A 24,783-nucleotide genomic window follows, 5' to 3' on the forward strand; every position below is an offset into this window, starting at 1 on the left:
GCGTGCATCGATAAGATTACTCAAATGCCGGTATTCCGACTAAAAACAACAAAAATTAGTGTTTTTTGGCTGCAATACGGAAAGATAATTTTTTACTGATAATGACAATACGAAAATATCTTTGCCAGCTTAAAACAATTTTACCAATTTATTGTCCACCAAATATATTGCCGATAAATAAGGTATCGATGTATCGATATATTGCCAACACATCCCCAAACACACCGCTACATCGCCGTCTCGCTCCGACATCTTCTGTTTGTCTACTTCTGTCTCTGTCACACCGCCTAAAAACTGCATGTTCCGTGCTGAGCCAAGCACACTATAAATGTAACAGGCATCGGAACAACATGACTCCTGAAAACGAAAAACGAAAATTAAAAAACACCGTGCGGACGGAGAGTGTTTGTGTCAGCGTGAAGCCCAATGTTAAGTTAAAACATTGATTGTTTGCTACCAAACGACATTAGCCGCATTCTAATTAAATACGCCACGCCGGACCCCGGACCGACTCGCGTATGCATGTGTATGTGTGCGTGAAAAATCAATTGTGCGTGCGTGTGAGTGAATAAGAAAACGCGATTTTGTGACGCTGCTTGCGAAAAAAAACGTTGAACGCTGCAGCAGCAGAAGCAGAGAAGGGGGAATTGATTGTACAGTTTTTGGAAGCAGAGCAAACAAATCAATTAGAAAATGAAGAGCGCATGAGTTGAATTGCAAGTTGCAAAACCTTGCGCGAGAGACTTGCAAGTCGCGTGTCGCCTCACAAAAGCTGATTGCTTGTTGGGAGGGGTAGAGGCAGGCCGCCGACGCCGCTGCCGCAAAACGCAACCATTGCCAAAGGTGAGTGATATAACATTAAAAAACATGCATATCTAATGAGTACGTATGTACACATTCTCCAAAATAGCAGCCACAGCAGAGCTTTATTCTCGCCAGAGAGAGAATATTGCATTGGTATTATTTTAACATGGGACATGGGGGCGTTGTGTTAGCTGAGGGTCTCCGCTTATCGTCGACTGCGACAGCGACAGAGGCGTTGCTAGCGCTTTGCTTCCGTTGCCGTTGCCATGTGTGTGTGTGTGTTATTGCTGTGCTGCTCTCTCACACACAGCACGCGGGGCCAAGGGGGCACAGTGTGTTTTGATAAGAGAGGAGCAGCCGTCCGACGCAGCATTGAAGAAACTTTATTCAAAGCTCCAGAGTATATGCTCTCGATTTGTCCCGTGCTCTATTTTTACAGGAAGTCCATTGCGGGTGATTTTTATCCGCTTGGGGCGGATAACAATTGTAATAGTTTCATTGGATTTCCGTAGATGTACAGTCGCTGTCAGAATTATACGCATGACCCCAATAAGACCCATCTTTGGCATGAAAATATTGGCAAAACCAAATTAATTTTCCTCTTTTGTGAGTTTGTCTTTTATCGCTTCGATTTTTTGCTTTGATTCTTGGCATCCCAAGCGAAATGCGCGCCCCGTTCTAGTATTTTTAGTCGTAGCACATTGCTCAATTTGTTTTTAGTCTTTTGCTATTTGTGTCGTCCGGCCAGCGGTCGGCCCATTCATTGGACTCTATTTTCTGTTGTTGTGCCTCGGTTTCAGTGGGTGGACGGACACAGTCGCCAGCCACCAGCCATCAGCCACCAGCGTTGCAAAAATGTGGTATGCCCATACGTTAGATGTCCACGTTGCCGCACAGCGCGCTTTTGTGTGCCAGTATAGGAAAAAGGCAAGGCAATACGAGTACGAGTACAAGTACGAGCACCAGAAGCAGCAGCAACGCAGCGCCAGCTGAGCCCCAAGCCACAAGCCACAGAGCTCTAGCACCTGTATTTATTTATGGTCTGCTGCCGTAATCGACTGACGGACTCACTCTGTGGCTGGCCTGGCTGCAGTCTCTTTTTCTCTCCGCCTCTGGCTGTCACTTTCTGGTATCCCCCCTCTTTCTGGCCGTCTCTCTTTGACTCTTGGGGTAGGGCAGCTCTTGAACTAGTTTCCAAAACGGAGCCTCAACTTTTTGCATTCCCCTCCTGCTACCCTTTCTTGGGGGGTATAATACCCAATGCTAATATGTTTGTACACAAAGAAATGGAAGTATTTCTGGTTTATACAAAAATTCGTCTTTGTTTTGCATTAATTGTTGTCCATTTGTTCTGTGCCATTTTCCCTTCGCAGTTCGCAACATTTCTGACATTTGTCGTAGTTTGTTTTATTTTCGTTTGTTTTGTTTGGTGCCATTAGAAAAACCTGAGAACTATTTGAATATTCAAAAGGTTTTAGGTAGTAGAACTAGATGCTATTGCCCCTGAATGTGCGTCATTCCATCTACATATAAAAGCCATTCCATAAAATACTCAAAACTCCTTTCCGTTTTGTTTGTTTTGCCAATAAATTGGATTGGGGTTTTCTGTTTAATGTGCAGCAGCAGTGCGTGCAACATTCTGCGTTGCAGCTGTTCCAATATTCAACCATTCCTCCCATTATTATTGACTAAATAAATATTGAACTCTCTTTTAAAACAAAACAATTCGACATTTGCCCACAAAATGTATGTGGATCTGGGGCGGGAAGCATACCAGTTTCCATGCCACATGAAACGGCAAGAAATTTGCTTTACTTTTAGAGATGGAATTTTGTTGGAAAACCTTTCAACTAAATATGGAATGTACATACAATATTACTAAATAAGTGTTTATGCCCATGTGTCCCCGCCTTAATCGTTCCGTTTACGTGTGTGCGTCGGTTTGTTCACTCACCATATTGATAATAATGAAAATGTGGACTCATTCAAGCGGCAGGCAGGAGGCTTATCAATCGCAGAAAATGTATAAATAAACATGAAACACCTCCCCACACAGCCCCGCACCTTCCCACTCTCCATATGCCACATGGTAGACCCTAAAACAGCGGGGCTACAATGGGTGGTAAAATCAATACAATAATTGCGATGGCGATTCGATTGCCGTATTTTGTGTTTTGTCGATTTTCATCTAATGGAAATTTAATTACAATTGGCCATAGGCTGCAGGCATTTTCACGGGCAGAGCCAGAGCCACCCACCAAGGTCGTTATATAGTTATAGAAATAGTCGCCATCGATATAGTAGGGCCTTTTTTTAATGGCTTATCCAGGCGACACTTGTCCCCATACAAATGCTTTCATTATGACATTTACGCTCGTTATTACCTTTTTCTTTTATTTATGATTTATGTTTATGTCTGTAATTGTGTGTTTTTTATTGTTGTTTATGGCACGTGACTGGAGATGGTCTATAATAGACGAGTATCTACAGTCGTAATATTTCAACGTTTAGAGTCACTTTCGAGAACTTCTTTGCTTTGGTTCAGTGAACCTTAAGTTTCTGTGTTTTTTGCTGCTTATCTCTCTTCTCAAATAACCATATTACCTTGCGCCCACCCCTTTCAGAATATACGACTGATAAGGCACCTAAGGGAGTGGAGTTTTCTCTTTTCTTGTGTTCTTATCTTTACTGAATACAAAATGGGTAATCCCTCTATTGGGGAAAGAAACGGAATGCTGGTTTTTCACCTTTTTGATACCACATTGTGGTGGATTTTTACGGGGAATTCACTGGGATAAACACACATTATACACGCTCTCAATTGTTTGGCATTCAAAAACTCATTAATGTCTCAATAATATCTATTTAAATAATTGCAAAGAAATTTTAAAATATTTGCTTATATTTTTATTTTTGATTTTCGTAGAGAATGGTTTATTTCTGTTTTAAACTTTATTTTCAACGGGGAAGAATGTGCACTAGTGGGGGGAATAGGGGTGTATTATTTTGTATTCCCTTTCCCCCCCATAAGCCTGAAACCAGTTTAAAGTCTGATTTCAATATCTGGAAAGACAAACGTAGATATGTAGGTATATCCCTTTTATCGTCAGTTCGTCAGGTTCTACGTACGTAATACGGTTGCGCTTGCCCGTGTCCCGTAGTCGTATGAAAATGCCGTAATTTACTCAATTGTCACGTTCTGCTCTCGAACGAACGCTTACGCTTCAGCGGGCCCATGGCAGGCAGTCAAGTCACCGTCACAGAACCATTGAAACACCCATTCAAGCAGTGAATGAGTCAATTTGCGCGAAGCCCCCCCCAACCCACACACGTCTTATCGACCAAACGAAATGGATTGAGACACCACCGAACAAGAAATCCTCCTACTACACAATGGGCTGGGAAGGGGTCTCTGCATATTCCATGGGGGTAATAAATGGTGCCCCTCTGCTCCTGGAAGCAATGCCTTTGTCCACGTGGCCCCTGTTTATTGGTGCTGGCAAACTGCTATAAAATGTACGGAAAAATGCCATAAATCTATGTTTTGACCCCACAGCTGGACCCCTAGAGTGGTTGGGGGCAATAAATGACAGCAGCAGTATACGCCCGTGCATCTCTCTAATGCTAATGCTAAAGCGAGTAACTAATAGTTAGAATAAATATATATTTATAGATTATGGAATAATATGTATATAACCCAGACAGTGGGTACAATAGGTCGCTCTCTCCCTCTGGCATTATTGTACAAATAATATACACATAAACCACGAGAGATAGATGTAATTTTCATTGGCCTTGGGAAACGCTTTTCCACTTTATTTCTACCTGTAATTTGTGTGTCCCTTTATGAAGTTTTCAGACTGATTTTCCAGCACATCCCTTGGGTGTAAGGTATCCTTTGCGACTCCTAAAACTTTCAACTGTTTTCAATTTGTAGAGATATGTTTTAGGGCTTTGGCTCTATATTTTATCATAGATAGAAGTCCAACAAAAGTTAATGTTCACAATTCGATTCTCGAGAGTTTTCTTTTGCAGCATTTGCTAGTGCATCACGAGTCGAGTTTAAATGATGAAGATTAAGGGACATGCTTTCTTGCTTTTACTGCCAAAATTGATAAATAATTCTCTGTTTTCTTTTGTACTTTCAGATTAGTTACATAGATCAGTAGAGAAGAGACCCATCGATCGCTTGAGAGATCGCAACAGGGTGGAAGAACAGACGGACACACACACACAAATTGTATCACAAATCTCTTCCATTTGTATAATGACATCTCGGTAAGAAAACATTCTTCCGCAAAAGACTTTCCCCCATTAATTTATTCCCCCCTTTATAGACTCGATCGACTGTTCATCCTACTCGAGTCGGGGTCCACAGCGGCCACACGTCAAGCAGCGGCCAAGCAGATTGGCGAAGTGCAAAAACTCTACCCGCAGGAGCTGCATGTGCTGCTGAATCGATTGGTGGGCTATCTGCACAGCTCCTCATGGGAGACGCGCATTGCGGCGGCACAGACCGTGGAGGCCATACTCAAGCAGGTGCCCGCATGGCAGCCAGAGGAGCAGTTGAGCGGAGGAGCAGGCTCAGCAGGAATTATAGTGAAGAAGGAACGATCCGCCAGCGATGGCGCTGCCGAAGAGGATAGCTGCCAGTCGAGTGGCTCCTCGACAACGGGCGGCAGCGAGCGAATGCTGAGCTTCGATGAGTTCGATCTGCAGCAGATCCTCCACAAGGGCGCACGTCTGATCGGCTCCGAGGGCAATGAGTTCGATGTGCAGGAGGAACAGCCAGCGAGTGGCGGTGGCGCGGAAGAGGAGCAGCAGCGCAGCGTGGCCAGCCGCCTGAGTCGACAGCGAGCGTTGCTCAACGACAAACTCGGGCTGACGGCAGCCGCCAAGATGGGTGTCAATCTCACGGACATGATCACCGACGAGGATGTGGCACTGGCGCGCAGTGGCAGCAACTACAATGTGAATGCCGAGAAGCTGCCCGTGGAGCATATATTAAACATCAAGCCTCAGGCGGCAGCCAATGGCAAGGCTCTGAGCTGCAGGGAAATGAATCGAGCGAAGCGTAAGGCACGGCAGGGCACGACGACTGTGGCTGTTGTTGCCTCCTCCGTGACGCCCACCTGCAGTCGTCGCAATTCGAGCAGCAATCACAGCTCTAGCAGCAACAGTAATGGCAATGGGACTGGGAATGGCAACGGTGCGGTGTCCACCACAGTGGTGACAAGCAACGCGGCGGCAGTGCCAGCCCCCGCCGGGGATGAGCCAGAGAAAAAGAAATTAAAGTCGAGCGTTGGACAGGAGATCTTTTACAGCTTAAATGGTGAGTGGGCAGAGCAAGAAGCATTAACATTAATTACAATTAATTCATTCTCCGTCTCTCGGTTAATTGTAGCTGCCGTACCGGATGCCACTGGCACTTGGGTCGATGCCATTTCGTGGCCCTTGGAGAACTTTTGCTCCCGCCTCTTCATCGATCTCTTTCATGCCAAATGGGAGGTACGCCATGGCGCAGCCACAGCTCTTCGCGAACTAATCAATCAGCATGCCCAGGGTGCCGGGAAGTCGCTGACTCAAACGAGAGATCAAATGCAGGAGGCGCACAATCGCTGGCTGGAGGATGCGGCCCTGCGTCTGCTCTGTGTGCTGTCCTTGGATCGTTTTGGGGACTTTGTCTCCGATCAGGTGGTGGCACCAGTGCGCGAGACATGCGCCCAAGTGCTTGGCACGCTCGTCAAGGAGATTGACGCCTCGAAGGTGCAGCGAATTGTGGACATTCTGCTGCAGTTGATCCAGCACAAGAACGAGTGGGAGGTGCGTCACGGGGGACTGCTCGGCCTGAAGTATGTGTTTGTGGTGCGGGAGGAGCTGTTGCCCATCTACATTCCCCAATCGATATCCAACATATTGATCGGTCTGCTGGACGCCGTCGATGATGTGGGGGCTGTGGCTGCGGCCACTCTGATACCCGTTTCCGCCTGCCTGCCGAAGCTGCTGCAACCCGCGCAGGTCTCTTCGATTGTGAAGATGCTGTGGGATCTGCTGCTCGATCAGGATGAGCTCACGTCCGCCTGCAATAGTTTTATGGGTCTCCTGGCGGCCATTCTGTGCCTGCCACAGGCTGCCAGCTGGATTGAAATGGAACCGATGGCCATGCTGGTGCCACGCCTGTGGCCCTTTCTCTCCCACAGCACCAGTTCGGTGCGCAGGTCCACACTCAAGACGCTGCTCACCCTCACCAGTGCGGATAAGCAGCTGAAGCTGAAGGAGGAGCGGGCGGAGCAGGATCAGCCCAAAGTAAAGCTCAACTTTGGAGTCAAAGATTGGAATTCGGAGCTGCTAAGGCAGGCCCTGAGGCACATCTATCAGCGGATATTGGTGGAGCCACAAGCGGATATACAGGGACTGGCGCGTCAGGTGTGGTCCAATCTCATTGAGCACGCGGATCTGGGCGCTCTGCTGATTGCCGCCTGTCCGTATGTCTCCTCCTGGATCTGCCTGTCGATGCAACCACCCAAATTGGCCTTTGACCCGGGAGTACTCATCAGAGCAGGCACCAGCAGCAGCAGCGGTGGAGGAGATTCAGGGACGGGAATCCCCTCGCGACGGCGTACTGCACGAATTGGCGATGACTTGGGCGGTGGCATCTTGGCGCATGCGAATGCCCAGCAGAAGCTATATTTGGGCGGCAGCGAGGCCACGCCCTTGGACCTCAGAGAGGCGAACTTTATGCGTGCCAGGATCTCCTCGTCGCGGGCACTCGGTGCGCTCTCCCATTACCTGGTGCAGCCGGCACCCGGTGTGCTGTACACACCCCAAATGGAAAGTCCCACGGAGCTGTACACCAAAGTGCTTCTCGGGCATCTGAACGCCCATTCGGCCGTGCAGCGCATTGTCTGCGGATTGATTATTGCCTTTTGGGCGCTGGAGGATGAACCCGTGCGTCCGGGGCCACCGAATCTGCAGGAGAAACTGCATCAGTGTGTCAGCGAATATGTGTACTACGATGAGGTGGCCACCTCGCTGACGCGCCTGCTCCAAGAAGCGCAGGACTTTATAGCCACGCTAAAGCAGAACAAGATTCCCATCAATGACTTTAACAATGCCAAGATTCTGACACTCGAACAGATCGAGGCGGTGGCCACCACACTGAGCGACAATCTGCGCAGTCTGGCACTCAAGCCGAAGCTTCTGGATATGCTGGAGGAGCGGCGACGCAGCCTGCAGGCCTCCTATCAGCAGACGACCAGTGAGCAGGGGGCCTACCATGTGAGTGCACAGGCAGCGCTTGCGGGTGCCATTTGCGCTCTGCACTGCCTGCCCGAGAAGCTGAATCCGGTGGTGAAGCCTCTGATGGAGTCCATTAAGCGGGAACAGTGCGTTCAGCTGCAGCAGCTCTCCGCAGAGTTCCTGGTCCATCTGATGGATCAGGTTTGTGATAGAAATCCTAGTCCAAACAGCAAGATTCTCAAGAATCTTTGCACTCTTCTGCGCAGCGATGCAGAGCACACGCCCACGCTGGTAAGGAGACGAAGTCTAACCGCTAGAATCCACAGCACATGACATCCATTCCTCTCTCTCTCTTTTCAGGTAATGCCACACCAAACCCTCAAGCAGCTACAGGGACAGCCGCAGGCAATTTCGAGTGGCAGCGGTTGCCTTTACTATGGCATACTGACGCTCACCCTGCAGCAAGCCACCAGCACTGGCAGCACCCGTGGCAACCCCACGACTGGAACAGCATCTGGAGGAGGGGGAACATCACGTGGCCCCGGACGACCGCCAGCAAGTGAGATATTGGCAGCCGCAGCAGCGGCCACGGCGCATGTGGAGCTGAAAGTGCAGCAGGCCAAGGATGCAGAGGCGAAGCAGTGCCGCATTCAACGCATGGGAGCCGCCTGCACCATTGCCAAGCTGTGCAGCACCTTTGGGGCGCACATACTCGAGAAGGTTACCATCTTCCAGCAGCTAATGTTCGGCAAGGTGGCGCAGTTTGTGCAAGAAACGGATGAGCTGCAGCTGGCCAACACGCTGCCAGAGCTGCAGGCATGCACCGAGCTGATTGGCTCTCTGCAGCTGATCGAGACAGCCGCGCCGCATCTGCACGAGGCACTGCATCCGCAGCTGTATGCCTTGCTCCCGCCACTGGGCTGCATTGTGCGGCATCCGCTGAAGGCTGTGCGACACATGGCCGCCCGCTGCATTGCGGCGCTGGCGGAGATCGATGCCTGCCAGACGATGCAGTTTGTGGTGCAGGAACTGCTGCCACTGCTGGGCAGGATAGAGCAGCTCATCGAGCGCCAGGGCGCTGTGGAGGCCATCGAGCGTGTGGTCAGTCGGCTGCAGATCAAGGTGGTGCCATACATAGTTCTGCTGGTGGTGCCCCTGCTCGGTGCCATGAGCGATCCCAACGAAGCCGTCCGCCTGCTCTCCACCCACTGCTTTGCCAATCTGGTGCAGCTGATGCCCCTGGATGGCGGCTGCAAGACGGAGCAGCTGAAAAGCGAGCCGCTGCAGGCGCGCAGGACACGCGATCGGGAATTCCTGGACTACCTGTTCAACCCGAAATCCATTCCAAACTACCAGGTGCCGGTGCCGATCAGCGTGGAGCTGCGCTGCTACCAGCAGGCGGGCATCAATTGGCTGTGGTTTCTCAACAAGTACAACCTGCATGGCATACTCTGCGACGACATGGGCCTCGGCAAGACCCTGCAGACCATCTGCATCCTGGCCGGCGATCATCTGCAGCGCCAGGCATCGGCGCACACCAATCTGCCGAGTCTCGTCATCTGTCCGCCAACACTCACCGGCCACTGGGTGTACGAGGTGGAGAAGTTCCTTGGCCAGAGCTCCGTGCTGCGGCCCCTCCATTACTTTGGCTTCCCCCTCGGACGCGAGAAGCTGCGAAGTGAGATTGGAACGACGTGCAACCTCGTGGTGGCCTCCTACGACACGGTGCGCAAGGACATCGACTTCTTCCGTGGCATCCACTTCAACTACTGCGTCCTGGACGAGGGGCACATCATCAAGAACGGCAAGACCAAGAGCTCCAAGGCCATCAAGCAGCTGAGGGCCAACCACAGGCTGATCCTCTCGGGCACACCCATCCAGAACAATGTCCTCGAGCTGTGGTCACTGTTTGACTTCCTAATGCCGGGCTTCCTGGGCACCGAGAAGCAGTTTATTCAACGTTTTTCACGACCCATTCTCGCGTCACGCGATGCCAAAAGTTCACCCAAAGAGCAGGAGGCCGGGGTGCTGGCCATGGAGGCATTGCATCGTCAGGTCTTGCCCTTCCTGCTGCGCCGTGTCAAGGAGGATGTGCTCAAGGATCTGCCGCCGAAAATAACCCAGGATCTGCTGTGTGAGCTGAGTCCCCTCCAGCTGCGACTCTACGAGGACTTCAGCAACAAACACCTGAAAGGCTGCTTGGATAAGTTTGGGGAATCGACGGCGGTCGCCTCCACGGAGAATCTCAGCAACAAGACGCACATCTTCCAGGCCCTGCGCTACCTGCAGAACGTGTGCAATCACCCCAAGCTGGTGCTCCGTCAATCCGAGGAGCTGTCCCACGTCGCCGCCCAGCTGGCGCTCTCCAACAGCTGCCTCGACGACATTGAACACTCGGCCAAGCTGCCAGCCCTCAAGTAAGTATTCCCTGGATGTCCTCACCGTACGGAATGGCTCATGTTCTTTGTATCTTTTGCAGACAACTTCTCCTCGATTGTGGCATTGGTGTGCAAACAGAGTCGGTTAGCCAGCATCGTGCGCTCATCTTTTGCCAGCTGAAGGCCATGCTGGACATTGTGGAGCACGATCTGCTGCGGCGGCATCTGCCCAGCGTCACGTACTTGCGTCTGGATGGCAGTGTGCCCGCCTCCCAGCGCCAGGATATAGTCAATAACTTTAACAGCGATCCCAGCATTGATGTTCTGCTCCTCACCACGCTGGTAAGTCTTTGATCTGACACAGCGACGTTTGAATAGTCCCTTAATATTATTTATTTTGTAGGTTGGCGGCTTGGGGTTGAATTTAACTGGTGCCGATACCGTCATCTTTGTGGAGCACGATTGGAATCCCATGAAGGATCTGCAGGCCATGGATCGAGCCCATCGCATCGGACAGAAGAAGGTGGTCAATGTGTATCGCCTGATCACCCGCAACTCGCTCGAGGAGAAGATTATGGGACTGCAAAAGTTCAAAATTCTCACCGCCAATACGGTGGTGAGTGCCGAGAATGCCTCGCTCCAAACGATGGGCACCTCGCAGATCTTTGATCTCTTCAACGGTGGTGGCAGTAGCAGCAGCAGCACCGGTGGATCCTCCGCGGCACAATCTGCTGCGGGTGGTGGCATGTCCGTCAACACATTCATCGAGAACATGCCGGAACTCTGGTCCGAGCACCAGTACGAGGAGGAGTACGATTTGGGCAACTTTGTGCAGGCACTGAAAAAGTAATCAATCTTCCCCACATCACCCCTCCGCTTCCCACACACTCTAAGACTTCCAGAGAAAGAGAGTTCTGTTTTAGGCTAAGGTTGGAAAATGCATTCGGAAAAACTGTTTCGGAATGTTTTCTTGTTCCTTTTATAAACTGCAAAAAAAAAACAGGAAATTTTTAGAAATATACTGCGAAAAAAACGTTGGAAAATCAAAAAAAAACTCCGCAAGGATTACACTTGGATTCCATTTTTATTCATCGTTGTTTCTAGACTGTAAATTGCTCGAGGACCGTGCGCCTTGAGGACTCTGCACCCTCTTGGCTGGCCTCGTCACAGTGTCCCTGCTGCAGTCGATGGTTCTTCAGGGCAGTGCCCTGTATGAAACGCTCACCACAGACGCCACACTGATAGGGACGCTCGCCGGTGTGGCGGCGGATGTGGAGCGTCAGGTCGTTGGACTGGGTGAAGCTCTTCTCGCAGTAGGTGCACTTGTAGGGCCGTTCGCCGTTGTGGATGCGCATGTGCTGCTGCAGCTTGTAGGATCTGGCGAAGCCCTTCTGGCAGACGGTGCAGATGTGGGGCCGCTCGCCGGTGTGCGTTCGTCGATGGCACTGGAGATCGGAGGAGCGAGGGAAGGCCATTTCGCAGTAGTCGCACTTGAAGGGCTTCTCGCCGGTGTGCCGTCGCATGTGGATGATGAGGTTAGAGGAGGAGCTCACAGCCTTGCCACAGAAGGCGCAAAGGAATCGTTTCGGCTCCTTAGGTGACGCTGGTCGGATGGGAGGCCGTGTGGCGCTTGGAGCCCCCACCACTGGGTTGTGGAACTTCTTCACATGCGCCGTCAGACGATCCTTTCGATTGTACTTCCTCGGGCAGAGGCCGCACTGAAAGATTTGGCACACAGTCTTCTGCTCCGCGGTCTCCTCTCGGGGTGGATCCTGTTCCTGTTCCTCTGTCTTTCCATGTTGCAGCTGCATGTGCAGCAGCAGATTGGACTCCCACATGAACTTGTAGCCGCAGTTGGCGCAGGTGAATTGCTTCTCCTGGTTGTGGCACTGCACGCGCTTGTGGTGCGCGATCAGATCGGGAGAGACGCTCTTAAAGATGCACCGATCGCAGCCATCGGGTATCTTCTCCAGCCTGTGCATGGCCTGCTGGTGCTGATGCAGCTCGTACTTTCGCACACACCGCAGTTGGCACATGCCACAGGTGTAGAAGGCAGGCGTGCCCGCTGGCTTGGACTCCCCTTCATCCGTCTCCGAGTCATTCAAGTCCAGCTCGAATCCCAGTTGGTTGGTTATCGAGTAGTTCTGCAGGGACGTGAGTTCGTGGTGACTGCCCAGGTGAATGCGAAGGGCAGCGATGCTGGGGAAGCTCAGGCTGCACACTTTGCACTCCACGCACTTCTGGCCATTGGCATGGCCATAGGCATCGAGGAGTGCTTCCGCGTAGGACAGCTGGCTAGCGCCGATGCCGTGCCGCTCGATGTGCTGCAGGAGATTTGCCTTCCGGTAGAAGCGGCGGGCACACCACCGACAGCGATAAATGCTCGATTCCTGGGCATGCATCAGCGTGTGCCGCGTGAGATCTTTCTGCATCTTGAAGCTGCGCTTGCACTCTCCACACTGCAGCTCGAATTCTGATTGGATTCTGGGTTCCTCCCCAGCTGGGGGCAGTTCCTTTTGCTGATGGGAGGTGCTGACGTGCAGCTTTAGGTTCTCCCGCCAGCGGAAGCGTAGCGGGCACTTGCGGCACTGGAAACGCTTCTGTGGGTTCCGGCAGAGGGATCTGTAGTGATGCTCCAGCAGCGCCTCACTGACGAATCTCGCCTGACAATGGGCGCACTCAAGCAACGCATCCTCCCACTGGTGTTGCTCCAACTGGTGGGCATACAATTGATGCTTTCGCCGCACCTCCAACTGGCATATGTTGCAGACGTACCGCTGCTGGTCCGCTTCCTCGCAGCTCTCGTCATCCTCCTGCTCTGAATCCGTTTCCGTTTCGCTGCTCTCCAGCGAGAGCTCAATGCCAGCCTCGTTGGTTATGGAAATAAATCGCTCCAACTCCACGCCGCTAGCCACATCGCTCATGATTCGCTCCACCAGCTCCTGCTGCTCCATGGCAGTGCTTAGTTCCGGATACAATGAGCGCGAGGCACTGGCAATATCTCTCTCCTGTGTAAAGCTCACTCCATACTGATGGCCGCCTAGATGTGTCCTTAAATCGGCAATCTTCGAGTGGCGCGAGAGGCAAATCATGCACTGAATTAGCTTGCAGCCATTTGGACGGCAGAGTTGGGACAGCTTCTCCCGTGGCATTCGTTGAATACTGTTCGTAGAAGGTTGCTCCTCACTGACAGCCGCCTCCTGCTCTTGCTCGTTGTGCACCCGCATGTGGGACTTGAGGCCATCCTTGCGATGGAACTTGCGATCGCAGAAGGCACACTCAAATTGGGCTGCCGACGTAGGACGATGCATTCGCTTGTGCCGCGTGAGATCCTTGTGCCAAATGAAGACCTGGAAGGACAATGGGAAATATTAATGATGCTGCAATACTTGAGACTGTGGTAGCTCTCTCTCAAACCTTTTCACATTCATCGCACTGCAGCTTGGCGGGTGGGGATTTGTGTTTATGTATAGCCTGCTGGCAGTCCTCCGACTGCTCCTGATCCTGCTCCTGCTTGTTGTGATACAATCGCAGATGTTGCTCGTAGTTTGATTGCCACACGAAATGAAGATTGCATCGCTGGCAGTTGTAATTCGAGTGCTTTTTGGCACAGGAACGTCTGCGATGTTGCTGCAGCAAGGGATCGGACACGAAGCCAGCTCCACACCCCTCGCAAGAGCAGGGATAAGTGGTGCCCTCTTCGGAGTGGAGTCTCCTCTGATGTTGCAGCAGCTTGAGCAGACGATCGGCAGTCTCTCCACACAGCAGGCAGGTGTGCGAGGGTTTTGGCTTTCCCTCTGTTTTGTCTGCATCGCTCTCATCCGTGTCGGAGTCGAAGAGATCCAGCTCTTGACCACTTCCCGTGCAGGCGTTGTAGTAGCGTCCAAAGTCTTGGGCCTCGTAGTCAGCAGCTATGCGGGAGCTTAGCTCGGAGAGGCTGCAACTCAACCCATTGGGATAGTAAGATCGGAAGAAGGCAGACCTCTGCTCCGGATCAATGCCACTCAATCCATGTCCATGGGTGGCCAGGTGGGTGCGCAGCTGCCTCAAGCTGGGCAACTGTGCGTCGCACAGGCAGCAGATGATTTGCCTGTATGACTGCTCCTCCCTGCGATGGGAGCAGGCATGCCGCTCCAGATTCTCCAGCCACATGAACTTCCCCGGACACTTGCGGCAGCGATAGCGCTTCACTTTGCTCTGGCACTGGGTGCGCTGGTGCTGCTTAAAGAGCTTTGCACACACGAAACCCACTTTGCAGAGGCTGCAGCGCTGGGCAATGGGCGATTGGCTGTGCTCCTCCAGTGTGTGACGCATCAGGCGATATTTCCGAGTGAACGAAAGATTGCACAGGTCACAGTGATACGGTGGCTCTCCACCGGCCGGCTCATCGTCTGAATCGCTCAGGCACAGTTCGTATCCATGGAAGTTGACGACACAAGAGTACTTCTCCAGCAGCCCTGCGGCTATTTCCGAGCACACTTGTTCCTTGATCTTTTCCAGTTCCAATGGCACCCTGGCAAAGTGTTCCTTGACCACATCGCTGTCCGCACGCAGACTGAACAAACTGTCCGTGCGAGTGTGACTCTCCAAATGGGATCGCAGCTCCTGCATTCGCTGGCACTTCAGGCCACACAATTTGCACTGCATTCTCTTCAGCCGACCAGAGTTGTACAACCGCTCGGCGTATCTCCACACGTTCTTCAGCTGGAGGGCCTGGCACTTGGCCTCTCGCTTCTCGTGGGAGCGCAGATGGAACATGTACTTGTCCTTGCGCAGGAATCCCTTGCCGCAGGTGTCGCAGACGAACGAGGCTTTCTCGTAGTGGATGCGCGCATGCCGCTTCATGTCCCGGTACCAGGAAAACGTCTTGCCACACACCTCACAGACATGACGGCCTTCGGAATTCCTGGATTGGCTTTTGGCCAGACCAGGTGGACGGCCACGACGCCGCTTATTGGGTGATGGATTGCCTCTGCAAGAGATAATATTGTATTTTCGGTCTTGGCTACTTTGGGTAACACTAACCCTTCTCCTTCCTCCTCTTCACTGTCCGGCTGTTGCTTGACTATGCGAGAACTTCGCCGCAAGGTGTACGACTGCTGCTTATCCACGTCTTCATCTCTGCAGGGAAAAGCAACAATTAAATAGGGTTTCTTTAGTAATTATATTTACTCACTCATCGTTTGAGAGCGCATCGCTCTCTGGGGTCCATTTGAACTCAACGGAGCACACGCCGGCCGACTCCAAATCCACATCTGACGATCTTTGTGGATCCCCAGAATCAGTAAAGTCTCGTTGCTCCTCATCAATGTCGATCTCTGTTTTAATCTGCCGCTGTGGTATGTCAATGGGGCTCTCCTCCAGACATTCCCTCAGCCGTACCAGCAGCTCCCCATTGACTTTTCTGGCCTGCTCCACAAAGGCGTACGCGTTTTCCAGCCTGTCCAAGCAATCTGCGCACAGATGCTGGGGCAGATTATCGTCAGCATGCTCCAGCAGAGGCTAAAGAATGTATTCAATGAATCGTATTGGTTTATTGCAAGATAAACGCAGGCACTCACATCGATCTGCGTCAGTTCTTGGAGCGCATCATAGAAACTTTTGTTCGTGTGCTTGTCCAATGAAGTGGACAGGGGCAGCAAATTGTTGTTCTGCACGGCACACGTACGGCAAATATTGCTGGGCAGCATTTTTACCTCCCCCTAAACGCTATTTAAACATGTTTTGAAGAGTTTTTAAACATTTTAAGAATTTAAGAAAATTTTAACATTAATTTTAAGAAATGCAACAAGCTCTGACCCACAGAAATATACCGAAATATACTATGTCATTTTAAAAATATACCGGTAATATACCCTATACCCACCTAACATCTCTCTATTTAAATGGTTTAACACATTTAGTTAAACTATCTAAAATAATGCTGTTTTTAGCCCATTCTAATGTCGATTCTTTCACACGAACTATGCATAAATTGTTCAAGTTTTCTCCTATTCAAGGTAATATTTAAATACCATTGTTGAAAATTTCTTAATTGTTCTCTGCCCATCTCAGGACATCATGTTCCTCGATTTTTATGTTCTGTTTAACATTACAGGCTAGCTAAGTCTTCAGCACTGCACACATTTTATTATCCAATACATGATTTAATTTTCCACAGTATAGACTTATTTACAAGACTCCCTTTCTATTATATTGATTATAAAATAGGCTGTAAACAAAAACGGTCAACAAAAATGTAAATGTTTACATTGCAGGGTAACAGAATATCATGGTGTCGACATTTATCGCTTTTCAACACTGCCACTACAGCTGCTGATAAAAAATTGTGTGTTTGTTGATGAAACTTTATCAAATCCATGTTTTAAACTATGACCCGGACCTGCAGAATCTGTGGAGATACAAATGGGCGTTACAGGATCGAGACGACGGTGGAGAAGTATGCCGAGAAGTCCTTCAATCAGCTGTTGCTGGAGCTAACCAAAATTGAGGTGAGCGAATCTTTGCCAATTCCAATTTCCCACTTAACAAACGGCAGTTTTGCAGTTGACCATGGTCCAGGCCGAGAAGTTGCCCCACTGGCTGTGCTCCAGTTGCTCCCAGAAGCTAGAGAGTGCCTATGAATTTGTACTGCTAGCGAAGCAGACGCACAAGCAGTGGCTGCAAAAACTTCAGGATACGGGGGAGATAATGGGCACTGGGTCCTTGGAGTGCCTGCGGGAGACCCCCATACACCTATTTGAGATCGAGGGGGTTACCATCAAAACGGAAGCGCTAGAGTCAACGGCTGCAGATAACGGGAAAACCTCCTGCGATCCTCTAGTCCGCACACGCATTAAAAAGCGTACAATCTTTCACTTCAGCGACACGGAGGATGACCAGGATGATGTGCCGCTAAGGCAACGCAGGGCGAGAAGTCAAGCGAAACGCTCATCAGCAAAGCAGCACAAATGCAATCTGTGCGGCAAATCCTACATTTATATCACAAATCTATATCGCCACAAGAAAAGGGATCACGGCTATCCAGGACATTCGAAGAGTGAGAGCTCCGAGTCCGCCCATGACAACAAACAAAAGAGCGCCGTGGCACCGCAAGACAGTTCCAACTTGGAGTGAGTAGATGGCCATAAAAAATGCAAATTATTATTTGTTTCTTATATTTCATTAAAAAATAGAAAAAACGAAGATGACAATGATGAGGATGATGACAACTACTACAAGTGCGATCAGTGCGATAAATCCTACAAGTACATAATGATGCTAGTCAAGCACAAACAGAATGCCCATGAAGCTAACCAATATCAACTGCCAATCAAATCTGTGACCAAGCGAAAAAACAGAAGAGACGTGGGCGAAGCGGCAAGCCCAGCTTCTTCTGGGAAATCCACACAACGCAGCAGAATCAGCAACGATAGCCTAGTCCACAGCCTCATCAAATCAGTGGAGTAAGATTAAAATCAATATAACATTTCGCTTAGCTTTCTACTGTTGCATTTCCCTTCAAAGGCTTTCCGATGAGGATGCAAACAGCGGCAACGATAACTACTACAAGTGTGATCAGTGCCACAAGTCGTACAAATACATTATTAACCTCATCAAGCACAAGCACAAGGAACACACGGAAGCCGACAACAACTCAGACGCCGAGGATAATCCACAATTGGCCTCCACATCTGCCTGCGCCGCTCCATATGCTAGCGCCTCCGCAGCTGCAGGCTCTTCCGCCAAAGCATCGCGAATCAATCGTCGCGTTCAGGGCTTCGACCCGCATCGCTGCGAGCCGAATGGCGCGAAGGAAATTCAGTGCATGATCTGCCTGCGAAAGTTCACTAAATTGCGAGAGCTGAGAGAACACCTGAGGGCGCATCCCACGGACTTTAATTTTCAGGAGCACGGTGAGCCCATTGAACGCATTGCCGAGGGCTTCTTCAAGACGGCTGTTGAGTCCACTGTGGAGGGTCTGAAGGACAGAATTCTGCGTAATCTCAAGATGGGTGTCTTCGGACGCTTCTATTCCATTACCAACGAGGCGCGCTACGAGATGAATTTGGACAGCTCGGACACGGATAGCGATGGCGATGCAGATGTTGTACTACGACGAAGCTATGCCTGTGAGCTATGCGACGCACCAGAGGCCCGGTGGCCGCGCAAGTATCAGCTGCACGAGCATCACAGGCAGCAGCACACTTGGGAAGAAGCTCCGCATGTGTGCCAGCGCTGCGACGCGCGTTTCCTCAGTCTCCAGCTGCTGGAGCATCATACCCTTCAGCTGTGCCATAACACACTGAAGCGATTCATGTGCGACAAGTGCCCGCAGCGCTTCTTCTGGCGTAGAAATCTGCGTGCCCATCTGGTCGAGCACAAGAGCAAGGTGGGATAGCTGCACGAAAAATAACCGAATTAATAATAATTTATTATCCATTGCAGCAAGACAACTATCCGTGCGACCAGTGCCAGCGTAGTTTTCAGCATAAAAGCGCCGTGACCAAGCACAAGTTGATGATGCATCGCGATGAAAAGAATCAGCTTATTCCCTGCCGCTGGTGCTCACGGACATTCTACCGTTCCGGCCTCCTGTACAAGCATGTCGAGCGCCATGGCTTCACCGGCGACGACATGCCACTGGCAGAGACTTTGCTGGCCGATGCAGCCAAGCCATCGGGTCCAAAGACTGTCCAGTGCAAGCTCTGTGATCTGCAGTTCGTAAGCGTAGCAGATCTACGTCGGCACAATGCAATGCTGGGCCACAGTGACCGGATAACCGACTACATGATCAGCACTGAGACCGGCTTCGAGCTGCTGCTGGAGGATACAGATGACAGCGATGACGACACTACGGGTGGCAGGTCCTACTCCTGCGATCTCTGTCAGATGACGTTCCGTCGCCGAAGAGAGATGAGCGAGCATCAGTATTCCCTGCACACATTTGACAAGCTGCCGTATGGCTGCGAACATTGCATTTACAAGACCGTGGATAAGGTGGGAGAAGGCAATAGAAATCATTCAATTTATAATTAATTTCCATAATCCCTTTTAGCTCATGCTGGAGCATCATCTGCGCACACAATGCCTGAACACCACGAAGCCGTTCAGCTGCTCCCGCTGCAGATACAAGTTCATGTGGAAGGAGAACCTGGATCAGCATTTTGCCACGCAGCATTCCAAGCAGCCACCCGCCCAGGAGCAGTCGTCTATGCCCTTGAGGAGAAGGCGACGCTTCAGGTATCAATGCCCTCAGTGCTGGCGTTCGTTTGTGGTGCAGGCCAGCCTTGATAAGCATATAAGGGACATGCATGTGGCCAAGAAGAATCCGCGCAAGAAATATCTGTGCTCCCTGTGTGGCCTGGAGGCGCTGACGCCCAACAAGCTCAACATTCATATGCGTCGCCACAACGGGGAAAAGCCCTTCAAATGCGATCTCTGCGACATGCGCTTCACAGTCCACTACGAGCTAAAGGTACATCGGAGGAAGCACACCGGCGAGCGACCCTACCAGTGCACCTTTTGTGACAAGCATTTTGCCCGACCCGACAAGCTGAGACGCCATGTCTACATGCACAGTGCTCGTCGCTAGACTTAAGCATATTCCGCTTCAATAGAGATCCAAAGATGTCTCGCTCTTTATATCTCTGTCCATTTGCGCATATGCAAAATGCAGCATTGCGTCATGGGATGATCGAGAGTACCACACAGAGAGAGAGAGAGAGAGAGAGAGAGAGACAATAAGCTTTTAAAAACATGTCTGTGAGATTTATTCAATATAGGAGGGAGCGTAATGTAGCAGTCTGTAAGTCAACCAGTCTGTTTTCAAGAGTCATCCGAATCGCACACGCTATCGCATGTACAGCTGAAACGCAAGATGAATAAGCAAACAGCACCGGAATGGGTGAATAAACAGCTTTTCGTTGGTTTGCTGGAACAGACTCACGATGATTTCAAGGCAATAACTAATTTCGCCACCAAAGCGGCCATCAGTGAGGGGGAAAACTATCTAACGATTGTGCTGCGCATTCAAATTGGAATGCAACTGAAAGGTAAGCTTAAAGGTGGCTTATCAGCAAGTGTCTTTGACTAACAAATAACTACAGATGATAGCGAAAAGGAGGTCAGCTATATACTCAAGATTCCACTGGTCAACGAGAGTGGGGATGATCATGAGTTTCACGATTTGTTCATTGCGGAGTTTCAGATGTATGATCGAGTAATACCCGAACTGGAGGCACTCTATGCTAAGAATACTTCAATCGCACCCAGCTTTAAGCCATTGCACTTGAAGTTTCCCGCAATGACAACAAAGTGTGACTACATCCTCTTGGAAGATCTACGCACTAGAGGCTACAGGAATGCAGAGAGAACTGTTGGTCTGGACCAGCTGGAAGTTGAGGCAGTGCTCAAGAAGTTGGCTCAGTGGCATGCAGCCTCTGCCAAGAGAGTCACTGATTTGGGTGAATACGAGCAGGGTCTCAGGGAGAGCTACTTCACGCCCGAGCACCTGAAGTTGATTGAAGGATTCAACATGAGTTTCACTGTTCCTTTTCTGGAATGCATGCAGAAGTATGACCTGGATCCGGGACAACTTCTACTGATAGTGAGTAAGAGAATGAAGTTCTGGCATCAATTTAAATTTTATTATTCCGCAGAGCGACTACACTTCCCGCCTGACAGATCTATATATGGAGTTTGGAGCAAACGATCCTCAAGAGCTGAATGTGCTTAATCATGGGGATTTCTGGTGCAACAATTTCATGTTCAAGTACACAGATTCCGGGCAGGTTGAGGATGTCTGCTTCGTGGACTTTCAGCTGCCCAAATACGGTACCAAATGTTATGCTCTAAATTGACGATTGGATTTAAAGTTTTCTCCACTTTCAGGCACACCCGCCCAAGATCTGTTCTGTCTGCTCATGACTTCGCCAAAGTTCGACATTAAACTAGGGAAGTTTGATTATTTTATAGAGTATTATCACCGACAGCTGGTGGAACACCTTGCGCTGCTCAAGTACAATCAAAATGCACCCACACTGTCGCAGCTTCGAGCAAATCTGCGCAAGAACAGCCTCTGGGGTAAGGCCTCAATGGCGGAGAATGGATCTTCATTGTCATCGGTCTCTTTATTGCAGCGTTCATATGTGCCCAGCGGATGCTGCCCATAGTTCTGATGCCCCCCGACGAGGGTTCCAATATTGGCAATGTCATGGGCGACTCGGAGGAGGCGTCCGCATTCAAGCGTAAGATGTTTCAGTCGCCAGCCTACGTGCAGCAAATCAAAACGATTTTGCCCTGGCTCATTGAACGCTCGTTTATAAGATGAGCAGGCAAATGGTTGATTGCAATGACAAACAGGTTCCAAAGCAGTCTCAAAGTATTCAAAGTTGTATAATAAAAATTCACTTTATCAATATCGTTTTGGGTTCAATCAAATCTTCCCTACGAGGAATATGGAATTATAGATAAGCTCCATTCATAATATTTTGATGAAAATAGCCCACCAGTAATTAAATGCCATATATGCATGATCTTAAATGGTTGAAGAAAGCTTTTATGATTGAGAGAAATGATTAAATTCAATTGCTGAAGCTTTTCGAGCCGAAACGAGGGAGAAGAGCAGATCGAGAGAAAGCTCGCTCTGGCTCTGGCTATCGTTTTTTTTGTTTTTGCGTCTGTCTATGATAGCTAGAAGCCCATAATTACCAAAGCTCTAGAGCTATATAAAGCTGAATATAAAACTATCAGCTTCACTCCGACTAGCGCCAGTGCACAAAACCGTGTTCAACCAGGTGTATACTTTATTTGCGAGCGTAAATTACAGTAAGAATTTCAATTGTCAACAAAATGGCGGCGAACAAAGTCCCCGAGTGGATCAATGCGGAACTATTTGAAGATGTTCTCAAGTCAACAGTGCCTGGCTACACCAAAGTGAAGACCTTTAAGGCTGACATCGGCTCTGCCGCGGGAGAAAACTATGCAACGATTATGCTGCGTGTCAACATCGAAGTGGAGCTGGAAGGTAATAGACCTGGGTTAGCCGGATTGGGAAAGTTCTTGCATTTAACGCTCCTCGTTTTTAGATGGAAAATCCAAGGATGTTTCCTACATGGTCAAGCTGCCCCATCAGCTTGAGTTTTACCAGGAAATGATGAAGACTAATAACATCTTCGACATTGAACGCATGATGTACAGCGAAGTTGTACCCGAGATGGAGGCTCTGTACAAGGAAGTGGGCGTGGATGTGATTTTCGGAGCCAGAAGCTACGATTTCAAGGGAGCCAAGACCGATTATGTTCTGCTTGAGGATCTGGGACAAAAGGGCTTTAAAAATGCCAACCGTCTGGAGGGACTGGATCAGGCGCACGCAGAAAGAGTTCTGAAGAAGCTGGCCCAATGGCACGCGGCCTCGGCCGTGCGTGTGGCCACCAAGGGCGCATACCCGGAGTTACTTAACCTCGGGTTCTTCAAGGAGGAGAGCAGGCCCATGATGACCGAAATGATTAACGGCATGATGGCGAGATTCCTCAAAGTCGTCGTCACCTACGAGGGTCACGAGGAGTACATAGAGCAGATTGTAAGTAGCGAAACATACACCATGGAAAAGATAATCCATCTATAGCTGATTTCCTGCCTTGCCGATTCCAGAAAAAACTCATTCCTGTGACCGTGGATGAAATGTTCAAAATGGCCAAGATCGATACACAGGAGTTTAATGTTCTAAATCATGGAGACTCCTGGTCCAACAACGTAATGTTCCAATACGATGCCTTCGGCAAGATCAAGGAGGTGTATCTTGTGGACTATCAGATTCCCAAGTACGGTACAGTGGCGCAGGATCTGTTATACTTCCTGCTTTCGTCCACCAAGCTGGAGGATAAGCTGAGCAAATTCGATTACTACATCAAGTTCTACCATGACAATCTGATCGAGAACCTGAAGATCCTCAAGTACACAAAACCCTTGCCCACACTGCGCAGCATTCACTCGTCCCTGCTTAAACACGGAGTTTTCGGTAAGTCGATCTATAAAACATTCCATTCATGAAGTCATAACACCCTCCTCTATCACAGGTTACTCTGTTGTCACTGGAGTTATGGGTGCAGTTCTTTTAGATCCTTCGGAGAATGCCAGCTTTGAGAATTTCGTTGGCGACAGTGAAGCTGGAGAGGCCTTCCAGATGCAGCTGTATACCAATCCTCGTTACCGGAAGCACATCCAGGTGATCCTGCCCTGGCTCCTGAATCGCGGGGCCCTGGAGACTAGTGCGCCAACAAGTTCATGAAAATGTACACAATTTTTGCCTGTTTTGAAGAATTTAACGCCAGCGACCGTGTGATAATGATTTCTTTATCTGTTTTGTTTTCGATAATGTGGCACACACAAGTATTAATAAAAAAATAACTATAAATGTTCGCCAAACCTTAACCGATAACGGTGCTCACAATCGAAGCAAAAGTCATTGTGAAACTAATATTTGGGATTGATGGGGGACTTGAGTGGCTAGTGATTCACGCTTTCCACAGAAACACTGAAGATAGCGTCACTACGTCACTAAAAAACGAATAATAAAAACAAAACACTTGCTAAAAAACTTGAATCTCTCCGAGCTTATCTAACATTGTACTAGCAAAGCTCACACTCAAAATATGGTGTGATTGGTACGGACACTAGCAGATTTGTGTGAATAGTGAAATTACAATGTTCAAATGGAAGTAAAGTTCACTGTTGGTTACATTCCACTGAAATTATATAAATACTTACACCAAAAGATGATATCTCTTTAACCGATTTGTTTTATAATAATTTGATTCTGTTATTACCTATGATTACACGCACAAATTGCTGTCAGAGTTGAGCTCATTTCTGGTAATTTGTTGTCTCCAAAAAAAGGGGGGTTTTTAAGTCATTAACCTACGTACTCAAATATGGGTGGATGGCCTTCAACTCCCCTACCTTATATGGCTATAACTCTTTTATGAATATACTACGATAGCAGAAAGCTTTGTGGAACTAGCGTAGCAAAACAAAACGCGAAGACCCAACGCCAATACTTAAAGCTCTCTCTCTCTCTCTCTCCCAGAAACGACACACACTTGTGATTAGATCTTTTATTTCATTTACTAAGCCAATAAGCAAACACTACACACACAATAAAAGTAGTACAACAGGGGAACGATTTGTGTGGTATTTGTATTAGAATTGACTTTAGACATATATTTAATCGCCATATCAGAGCTTCAGAAGACTGCCCTGCCCCATGCTTTAATTCGTTACGCAGTACTGTCTAGTTAATAGATAGTCCTAAAATCTCTGGCTTGTATAAGGTATATAGTATTATATATGTACCTAATAAAACCGTATCACTTAAGAACGT

At 49.3% G+C, this 24,783-nt stretch overlaps 5 protein-coding genes across 7 annotated transcripts; 4 read left to right on the forward strand and 1 right to left on the reverse strand.

The window, feature by feature from the left end:
- The first annotated feature begins 315 nt into the window (after positions 1-315).
- LOC117895975 (TATA-binding protein-associated factor 172) lies at positions 316-11,465 on the forward strand. The gene is made up of 7 exons (XM_034803934.1): positions 316-843; positions 4,953-5,082; positions 5,142-6,136; positions 6,209-8,334; positions 8,404-10,460; positions 10,523-10,763; positions 10,825-11,465. Exons 2-7 carry the CDS (start codon positions 5,072-5,074, stop codon positions 11,269-11,271), a joined length of 5,877 nt encoding a protein of 1,958 aa, XP_034659825.1. The 5' UTR covers positions 316-843; positions 4,953-5,071; the 3' UTR covers positions 11,272-11,465.
- A 21-nt stretch (positions 11,466-11,486) lies between these two features.
- On the reverse strand, positions 11,487-16,214 carry LOC117895976 (zinc finger protein Xfin). The gene is made up of 5 exons (XM_034803935.1): positions 15,983-16,214; positions 15,598-15,923; positions 15,447-15,542; positions 13,839-15,393; positions 11,487-13,771 (listed from the first exon to the last, which is right to left on the reverse strand). The coding sequence occupies exons 1-5, from the start codon at positions 16,109-16,111 to the stop codon at positions 11,522-11,524; spliced, it is 4,356 nt and encodes a 1,451-aa protein (XP_034659826.1). The 5' UTR covers positions 16,112-16,214; the 3' UTR covers positions 11,487-11,521.
- A 417-nt stretch (positions 16,215-16,631) lies between these two features.
- On the forward strand, positions 16,632-20,132 carry LOC117895978 (zinc finger protein 431). 3 transcript variants are annotated; one of them, XM_034803939.1, is made up of 7 exons: positions 16,632-16,695; positions 16,810-16,912; positions 16,968-17,533; positions 17,597-17,866; positions 17,928-18,792; positions 18,849-19,400; positions 19,459-20,132. In XM_034803939.1, exons 3-7 carry the CDS (start codon positions 16,974-16,976, stop codon positions 19,993-19,995), a joined length of 2,784 nt encoding a protein of 927 aa, XP_034659830.1. In that variant the 5' UTR covers positions 16,632-16,695; positions 16,810-16,912; positions 16,968-16,973; the 3' UTR covers positions 19,996-20,132. The 3 variants fall into 3 exon arrangements, with proteins under 3 accessions (XP_034659830.1, XP_034659829.1, XP_034659831.1); XM_034803938.1 differs by lacking the exon at positions 16,632-16,695 and having other exon boundaries at positions 16,718-16,912; XM_034803940.1 differs by lacking the exons at positions 16,632-16,695; positions 16,810-16,912 and having other exon boundaries at positions 17,336-17,537.
- A 44-nt stretch (positions 20,133-20,176) lies between these two features.
- On the forward strand, positions 20,177-21,822 carry LOC117895984. The gene is made up of 5 exons (XM_034803966.1): positions 20,177-20,455; positions 20,510-21,009; positions 21,062-21,236; positions 21,294-21,485; positions 21,542-21,822. The coding sequence occupies exons 1-5, from the start codon at positions 20,281-20,283 to the stop codon at positions 21,730-21,732; spliced, it is 1,233 nt and encodes a 410-aa protein (XP_034659857.1). The 5' UTR covers positions 20,177-20,280; the 3' UTR covers positions 21,733-21,822.
- Positions 21,823-22,155: 333 nt separating this feature from the next.
- On the forward strand, positions 22,156-23,829 carry LOC117895983. The gene is made up of 4 exons (XM_034803965.1): positions 22,156-22,428; positions 22,490-22,983; positions 23,055-23,421; positions 23,480-23,829. The coding sequence occupies exons 1-4, from the start codon at positions 22,254-22,256 to the stop codon at positions 23,689-23,691; spliced, it is 1,248 nt and encodes a 415-aa protein (XP_034659856.1). The 5' UTR covers positions 22,156-22,253; the 3' UTR covers positions 23,692-23,829.
- The last annotated feature ends 954 nt before the right edge of the window (positions 23,830-24,783 follow it).

This window comes from Drosophila subobscura, chromosome O, assembly GCF_008121235.1.
Source record: "Drosophila subobscura isolate 14011-0131.10 chromosome O, UCBerk_Dsub_1.0, whole genome shotgun sequence".
Taxonomy (NCBI): Eukaryota; Metazoa; Arthropoda; class Insecta; order Diptera; family Drosophilidae; genus Drosophila; species Drosophila subobscura.